The 9,637-nt window shown below is 34.2% G+C and overlaps 1 protein-coding gene across 1 annotated transcript; it reads right to left on the bottom strand.

Annotated features, from left to right (window-relative positions):
- Positions 1–4,070: 4,070 nt before the first annotated feature.
- LOC132803745 (glutamate receptor 2.5-like) lies at positions 4,071–7,815 on the bottom strand. Its single transcript, XM_060817228.1, has 5 exons — positions 7,554–7,815; positions 5,997–7,306; positions 5,591–5,912; positions 4,911–5,323; positions 4,071–4,574 (listed from the first exon to the last, which is right to left on the bottom strand). The coding sequence occupies exons 1-5, from the start codon at positions 7,813–7,815 to the stop codon at positions 4,071–4,073; spliced, it is 2,811 nt and encodes a 936-aa protein (XP_060673211.1).
- Positions 7,816–9,637: the final 1,822 nt, after the last annotated feature.

The following is a 9,637-nucleotide window of genomic DNA, read 5'->3' as shown; positions in this document are numbered from 1 at the left end:
TGAAGACCAAGGATGAGACTTTCATGAAATAGTTTAATATAGAAGTTTGGGTGAAGCCTCATGTTTGTAAGATCAGATGGATGGATAGAGAAAGGAGTTATTGGGTTGTCAAACCTAGAAGCTAATTACAACAAGGGTCTTTGTGGTTTGGTGGATGCATCTAGGTAATGGAAGAGATAAAAGGTTCCATGTGTGTCTGCTAGAGGTCACCTGGAATGTCAATTGGTTTGTACTAACATTGCTCAATCAGTTAGTATAGTTAGAAGGTATTTGTGTAAACTTCGAAAACCACATTTGGAAGCACTAGTATGAATCTTATGTACTCAAAAGGATTCATGGGAGATGAATTTGTGATTAGAAAAAACACATTGGTGTTTGCCTTGCAACTGGTGTGCTTAGGTGGGCTTGGGCCTAAGCCATGTGTTTGATAACTGATGAGGGAAGATTGCAAACAAGGAAGGTAGAGGGTGAAGAAATGGGAATTTAGAGTCAAGGTGCGGAATTGTTGTTTATGGCTCTAAATTCATGGACACAAGCTTGATGGAGTGCTATGAGATGTGTATTGGTGTTTGGAGAGGTAGAATTGAAGAAGGAAAGAGCAAAAGAAGTTAGAAAGCATAGGAAGGAGCTGACTAAGGCTTAGAAGATAGAATTTGAGGCTCTTTATTTTAAGAGCTAGGGCTCTTTATCTAAAAACCTAGGACTCTCTTAGATTGACTTGTCAAGAGCCACGACTTCTATTTTTATTTATTGTCTTTCTCTCTCTAGATTTAAGTTGGTAGTGTGCTTGGGTTCCATTTATTGTTACTATCTTTCTTTGTGCTTTAGTTTATTTGATTGGATTAAGATTTATTCATAACTACACATTGTATTTACCCAACAAATTGGTATTAAAGCTTAGGTTAGGATTTAAACCTGTGGTTTAGATTTAGGGATTTTGTGTTGTCATTAAATTGCCTTTTTGTTAGTTAGTTTGTTGTTCCCTAATCGAAATGAAGTTGAAATCTTGCATACAAAAGTAAAGTTAACCGTGTCTAACAAGTTTGAAGTAGAGAAATTCACGAGTTCAAACTCTTTTAGGCTTTAGAAGATGAAGATGAAGGCAGTATTGGCTAAGGTTAAATTCAGCTTTAAATGGTGAGGATGAATTACTAGAGATTATGGATCTGAAAGAGAAGAATTAATTATTGAAAAAGACTTATAGTTTAATAATTCTTAGTTTAGGAGACAAGGTTTTGAGAAGGTGTAGAAGGAAATGACAACGGCAGGTGTTTGTAAGAAATTGAAAGAAAGGTACATGTCTAAGATGGTCCTAAATTGCATTCATATGAAGCAACACTTCTTCGATTTGAAGATGAAGAACAAAAAGTCTTTGATCAATAATCTTGATGACTTTATGAAGTTGGTTCAAGAAATGGAGAGTTTGTAAATCTCAATTTTGGATGAGGATCAAATGGTGATTTTGCTAAATTCCTTACCTAGAGGAAATAAGAGTTTTGGTGGATACTTTTCGAGTATGAAAGACAATCCTGAAGGAAGTGATAGTGGCTATCATCGTAAAGGATGCTAAGAAAAGAATCAATGGCAAAGATGGAGATGGTGAAGGTCTAACTGTTAGATGTACACATGAACGAAGAACTATAAAGGATAATGGGAAAAAAAGTAGCAAATCAAAGTCAAAGAATAATGTTACATGCTTTCATTATCTAAAGAAAGGCCATATTAGGAGGGAGTGTCTTGAGAGGCTTGGAAAAGAGAATGGAAAGGAATTGGAAGATGAAGATGCTAGTGTTGTTTATAAGGGTTATGAGGATGCGGATGTGCTCCTTGTAGCAGACAAATGAAGTCGCCAAGAATGGATCTTAGATTCCAAGTGTTCTTTTCATATGTGCCTAACAAGAGTTTATTTGAATCTTTTACTGGGATTGAAGATAGGATAGAGTCAATGGAAAATAATGTAGCATGTAAAGTAGGTGGAATTGGCTCCATAAAGTTGAAGTTGCATGATGGTAGCTTTAAGATGCTAACTAATGCAAGGTATAGTCTTGAGTTAAAAAGGAATTTGGTTTCATTGGGAATGTTGGTAAACAATGAATATGCAAATAGAGCTGAAAGGGGAATTCTCAAGGTCTTAAAAGGATCCTTGATGGTAATGAAAGCAAGGAAATTAAATGGCTTGTATGTGCATGATCGGGATGTAATTGCTGGTGAAGTTATAATGTCCTCTGATTATTTAAGTATAACTATAGGGGCTTGGGTATATTAGTGAGAAAAGACTAATGGAGCTTAGCAAGCAGGACCTGTTGAGTGAAGATAAGCTTGAGGAATTAGACTTTTGTGAATATTGCCCCATTGACAAGCGAGCATAAGTAAAGTTTAATCTTGCAAAGCATTGAAGCAAGGAGACATTGGAAGATATCCATTCTGACTTTTGGGGCAAAAATACCATCTTTTGGAGGCTGCAAATATTTTATAGCACTCGTTGATGATAGTTGTAGGAGAGTGTGGATCTATTTTGCGAAGAATAAAGATGAGACCTTTATGGAATTCAAGGAATGTAAGATTATGGTGGAAACTCAAGTTGACAGGAAGATTAAGAGGTTGATAATCAGGAATGGTCTTGAAGATTGCAATGAGTTATTTGATGATTATTGTAAAGAGCAAGGAATTGTTAGGTATAGGATAGTGGTGGTGACTTCTTGGAGAAATAGTTTGGGTGATATGATGAACAAAACTATTGTGGAGTGAGCGAGAAGCATGTTAAAACACTCTAAGTTACCTAAGCAATGACCACTATTGTATGTTAGGTCAATAGATGTATTTCTTTTGCAAACGAGTCCAAAACTTCTATGGAAATGTGGTTAGGAAAGGCTCCAAATTTGGGTAATCTCAAGACCTTTAGTTGTACTACAATTATACATGTTAAGGAGGGAGGACTATAATCTAGATAAATGGAATGCATTTTCTTAGGATATTTGGATGGAGGTGAAACTTTTGGGTTTTGGAATCTTATTACCAAGAGGTGCATTGGTTGTAGTGATGTTGTTTTCAATGAGTATGAGATATTGGGCATTTCGATGGAGCAATTCACATTTGAGGAAGTTGATGGAAGCAGTGGAGATCTTGAGTTCGAGGTTGAGTTGCCTTATAGTCCAAGCGAGAATCAGGAGGTTACTTTGGATATACCGATATTTGGTGATGATTTGCTTGAACATGGATTGTCCATGGTTAAAGGTAGGCATACCAAAGCATGTGTAATTCATGGAGATGCCAATATGATTGCCTATGCACTTATATTTGTGCAAGTCAATTTTGCCCTTTTTAATGTTATATCTTTCTTGGGGACTTGAATTTGGGATAAACCATTATAGAAAACCCATCTTAAAGAGAGAAAGAGAGTTCTCTCTAAAGAAGCCATTGTTGGAGGCCTTGAACTTGTGTTTTCTTCATGATTAAGGAAAATAGATTCTTTCTTGCTTGCCTATGGACATAGATCAAGTTAATTGAGCCACGTATATTGGTGTGTTTTTTCCTTTCTCTCTCTATTTTTGTTTATTGTCTCTCTCTCTAGATTTTAGTTGGTAGTGTGCTTGGGTTCAATTTATTGTTGCGTCTTTCCTTGTGCTTTGGTTTATCTGCTTTGATTAAGATTTATTCATAAGTCCACATGGGATTTACCCAACACCATGGATATGTAGCTCTTTGCCATCTTCCCCAAGTTAAGAATAACAATAACTCAACTCCCCTACCACTTGGAGTTTTGATTGAATGCTTCCTTTTTCGATAGAATTTACATTTCACGAGCCTAACCCATAAAATATGATTGCAAACAACATTTTGTGAATGTCCACATGTTTTGGAAAGAACGAAAATGAAACAACGATAATCTACCTAGCTAGCTAGATTGCTTGTATTGTATATAAATATTTTGCTGTCTTATATATATATGCATGTATCAATTAGTTCTCTATCTAGCCTGGCAGCTAAGAAACATAAAGGAATAATATTAGTTCATTGTTAATATTCTTTCTAAATACTTGTATGCCAATTGATCATTATGCTAGATAGTATTAGGCACATCCATAGATATACAGCCCAGAATCTATATTATGAATTTCATCTTCTTCATCAACTTGGTTGATATCTACAATTTCTTGGCTGAAAGCTGTTGGAGGATTCTGTAAGTGGTCTCCTTCATTAGTATTTACTGAAACTTCAGCTTTGGCATGCAAATTATTGTGATCCATATGGCAAGGCTTCTCCCTTTTAGTAACTCTGGACCAAAGGCTTAGGGAGCTATCCGGATGGATAGCATTCGTAGCAGACCAGCTACAGTGGGGTTTAATCAAATGTGTCAAATACGCAAAAATCGAAGCAATTGCGATGATAATGAAGAGGCCACTGAAATTGTACACACTTAGACTAGGATCATCATCTGCAGAGAACGAGTCTTCGCATTTGGTTCCTTGTTCAAAATACTTGATTTCCAATACTTCCATCTTGTTAGGATCTTGGGTGACATTTAGGATTGCTTTAGAAATGTAGGATACAAGAGGGGAACCTATTGGGAAAGCCTGAATCACATGCATATATAAAAGCAATGAAAATTAGTTCAAATATTGTTTGTGTTTTAACATAACTTGATATATATATATATATCATATATATGGGGAGATATATATATATATATATATATTAAAAACACTTCCTAATAATTTAAGTTTTTGGGTTCAATAGTAATTTAAAATGGTATTAGACCATAGGATCTTAGACATTAGGTTGAAGTTACACTATTGCCTATTAAAAAAAAAATTAAAACTTACAAAGACAAATTTGAATCTATAAATAAGAGGAATGTTGACATAGCTTGATATACATATTAAATATACTTCTCGATAGCTTAGACTTACATAGCCAAAGCCTGCAGATTTGTAGGTTGGTCCAACTACTTTGTATTTAGAGGATCCATACTTGGCAAGAAAGAGCTGGACAAAGGGGATTTCGTCAAAGATAGCATCAATTCCACCATTTTTGCTTCCTTTGGACATTGCATCATCGTACTCCTCCAGTGATGTATAAGATCTTAGCCTAGACTCTGGATACTTCAACTGTTCGGTTAAAAGGTTATTGACATATGAGTTCTTTTGGAAACCAACAAAATAATCGTTCCTTCTGAGCTCGTTAATATCAGCAACTGCTGGTCGGTATTTTGGTACTGTCAACATTGAGGTTAAGCTAGCGGTATAACTCTGGGTGAGGATGAGTACCATAAAAACCCATATCACCAACACAAATCTTGACCATTTGTTCTCTAATTTCTCGCCTAATATACACATGACATAGGAGCAAAATACAAATAAGTACATATATGCAAGGAAGATAAAATAACAATAGAAAATCCTAATTAATTAAAATGTTTGGAAAATTAATGATTATCAAAACAAATTTAAAGATTTTCACTTTTGTTTAATTTTTTCTCAATCTTTTTTTTTTTTTAATTTTTTTGAAATATTCCCAAAGATATATATATATATATATATATATATATATGCATATGCAAGTAATAAGTATATAGGATTAAGTGAATTACTATTAGCAAACACTAGAATTGATATTGAGAACCATAAAATGGTGCCGGGAAGCTTTTGGCCCGGTGGACTCTTGAACTCTTCCTTTTCATTTGTATGATGTTCGAGAAACCATACAGCAATTCCTGTGAAGACGAATGCCACACCAATAGCTAGCCAAAGATCCCAGCCAAGAGGCTTTAGGATCACCCACATATTATCCATTTCGTCTTTTTTAACCTTTACCACCATTGAGACGCCCGATTGCTTGTAAGGCAATGTAAAATCAACATACTTAGTCCTATTTGCAACGATTGTTATACCTCCTATCACCGCATCCAGTTTCTGCTTTTTAAACATAAATATCTAAAGTATAAAAATAAAATAAAAATAAAACAAAATAAGGCAGTATTAATTAGTACTCAATACCTTAAGTTTAATCTGGCAAAGAAGATCATCATAAGTCCCATTACTCTGTTTGGATCTATTCACGTATGGAATTAACTTGTGAGGAAGTGCGAATGGCAGCTTATCCAACGCAGCCACAAAGATGTCGTAGGTGAACCCTGAGAAGGAAGGCTCGCCCGTATGAGGATCCCATTCTATGTCCAAGAATTCCTTGAACCCAGAAGATGCAACAGGGACTCCGATCCTCAACCTTTTACCGAACACCGGGTTCACCCAACCTTTTGGTGGGACTTTTGTGTGTCCAGGCCAAATAATTGCCTTTCTATCAATCTCCAGAGATTGATTAAGATGTGTCCAATGTCCAATAACTCTTTCTCCTAATTTCCTTCTTAGATTGATTATTTCAAAGTCTCTAGCTTGTAACTGCCCTCCCATCAGTCTAAATTCTCCGCTTAGGCCTTCAATGTTAGCACGTAGCAACATTTGGAGAAGCTCCGGACCCCATTCGGAGACTTTTAGGTCAAAGAGTTCAGTACTAGTACTGGTACTAGTGATGTTTGTGCTAATATTGTGGCTCAAGGCATTTGGATTCAGCTGTTGATCAACCAATTCAGCAGCCATAGCCAATGCCCAAACCGTGTCATACGCCCATAAACCGAACATGTCTAGATCAATATTCCGGCCTGAATTGATTTTATGCCACCTGGTTTTGAAATCTTGAAGACGTTTTGAGTTTGGCAAGTAGGGCCTCACATCCACAACACCATGCATGGAATCAATGACCTTTTCACCCATAGGATCTAATAAAGATATTGATAGCCCTTTAGTGGTGATCCATGCATACCCTTCACTCATCATGCCTATCTGTTTTGCAAGACTAAACAGTTTTGAACCAAGCAAAGCCGACACATGAACCAATAGTATCCTTGTCTGCCTTGCCATTATCATGTTAAGTTGTTTCAAGATTTCAAATTGATTGGAATTTGGAGAGATAATACTTCTATAAGACACCCGGACGTTAATCTCCTGGAAGGCATCGGTGAAATATGGTATCAAACCTGTTCCGTATTCACTGTCTTCGCAGATTAGAACAACTTTTTTCCATCCATATGCTTCAACAATGGAAGTCAGAGCTGTCACTTTTGAGGAATCATCTTGGGCTGTTCGAATGAAAAATGGGTTATGGGTTGGGGACAATGAGGGGCTTGTAGCTGAAAATGAAATTATGGGAATTTGAGCTCTGTCTCCAAGATCTATCACAAAATCTGCTTCTGTTGAAGTTTGTGGCCCTATTATAGCCTGCACTTGTTCCTTGTTCATCAATTCTAAAGCTGCATATATAAAGCATTTACAAAATTATCCGTTCTCTAAGTTTGAAAATACTGTACACACGAATATAATATTATGTGTATATCAATATTGAAAAATTATCTCTTTTATATATGTGAATGATCATTTCAAAGAGTTAACAAATTAAGGACTAGAATATTATTGCAAAGTTGCAGGAAAATCAACATGGCATACGTGACAAGTTCGATGAAATTTTCATAAGAATTAATGTCAAAAGTTTATTGTTACCTGCTGATGCTGCCTTGACAACATCTTTCACAGAATCCTTAACTGAAAGAGCCAGCCTCGTCCGGTAATTAGCATTTATAGAGTAAAAGTCAGAGAGCGCCATGGATATGCAGCTATTTGCCATCTTCCCCAATGGAGAAGCAGAGTCAAGAATCACTCCAACTCTTACCACTTGCTTTGATTCCATGCTTCCATAATCAACGGCATTTACACTGAGCACTATCCCAAAAAATATAATAACTAACGTTCTGTGGATGTCCATATCTTAGATATCTTTTACAGAGAACCTAAATAGCTTCTCTATAAATGTTTCGTTTGTCTTATGCATATATAAGTTGTTTCTCTTAATCAATTAGCATTTTATTTATTCAGAAATAGGAGAATTAGAACCCGTTTACATCCTAGACGTGTATATATGGTAACTTCAAGGAAATTAAGCTGTTTTGACAATGAATAAATATCACTATTTGGTCTGCAACTTTAACTTCTTCACTTCTCCTTTCCTTTTGTTTCTTCTTCAATTTCGTGACCAATTACAGTGAAACAGGACATCCATATTTAATTACCTTATAGTATGTAAATTAATTAATTAAGAAAAAATAATATATAATTCTATATTATATATAAGGGGACAACATATGTGATAATTACTTAAAGTTGTAAATAAAGAGATAATGTCAAAAATTTCAGTCAAATAAATAAATTGACTAATAACTTCACTAGCAAAAAGATTAAATTAAAACAAAAGTAAAATATAAACGGGTTATAATGAAATTTCCCTGTAGAAATACATTTCTGCTAAAGAATGCAAAACTAAAATTATTATATTGAAATCATACTTCATTTATACTTTTTTAATATATATATATATATATATATATAGTTTACCACGGTTTCCTCTGTTTTCTAATAGGACCGACACTTATCATGTCGTCAGTTCAACGATAAGAACAGATTTTTATTTTTATTTTTTTCTTTTTCAAACCTGGCCTCTCACCAAAAAAAAAAAAAAAGAATTCAAGTAATAGAACAATAATTCGTGACCCTCAAACCCAAAACACAGTAAAACACTTTAACTTGCCCAATATGCATGGAACAATCAGTAACTTGAAAGTTACGAAGATTTAAGCTCACGAACCCTTTGCCAAATCCAAAAGTTGCGTGGACTATGACAATAGGAGGCAGATTGTCAACATCGGTTGTCGTCTATTTTTGAACATCCTCTTTCATCTTAATGTTTATATTAGATTTGAAAAACGTTTCATTCAAAGTCTGAGAGGATCACCAGCCACACACTGAAATATGTAAATCCATATAGCAAATAAACTATAAAAACTCATAACCAACTCTGAAAATTACAGTGCTGATATCCGCAATCTAATCAAAGAATAGAAAACAAAAGGAAAGAATTTTTTCCCCCCAACCTAAACCAGACCCTTCTTCTACTAGAAAAGTAAAAAAGTCTATTCTTCAAAAGAAAAAAGGTCAAAACTCTCCCATGAAAACAAACTCCTCCAAGAAATCAAACCCCTTTTATATCATTAAAAAAAAAAAAAAAAAAAAGATAAATCAAAATCTCTAAAATTCAATGCGGTGGGTAGTAATAAATCTCCGTGTTTTTCAAATGAGTTTACGTTTGTTCTTCAATTTCAGAGTTATATTCATTTTATTATCTTTAATTCCAAAAAATAAGCTGTTAAATTTAAATTTATTATGTATATCAAGTTATAATTAAAAATTTTCTTTTCAATCAAAATAGATTTCAATATCAAATATCAAATCCAAATCCGTTTGGATTTAGTTTAAAAAATCGATTAATAGCCAAACGCATGGATCTAATTATATATACAATTATTAGTATTTGAATTTTAGCATATCTGAAAGTATATTCTTAATAATTTTACTACTGGATCAAATTTACGAGGACATAAAAAATGTAAGAAAATAAATAAACATGTCAAATCATACATGTCCTTATCCAGTCCATTAACTTAATTATAATAAATTGCTTTAGAATATCTACTCCACTAATATTAAATAAAAGATATATAAACTATTTTTATTATTATTTAGAAATAATATAT

The sequence above is a fragment of the Ziziphus jujuba genome, chromosome 1 (genome assembly GCF_031755915.1).
Source record: "Ziziphus jujuba cultivar Dongzao chromosome 1, ASM3175591v1".
In the NCBI taxonomy this organism is placed as follows: domain Eukaryota; kingdom Viridiplantae; phylum Streptophyta; class Magnoliopsida; order Rosales; family Rhamnaceae; genus Ziziphus; species Ziziphus jujuba.
The sequence above is the reverse complement of the archived record's forward strand: the minus strand, read 5'-3'. Positions and strand labels throughout refer to the sequence as shown.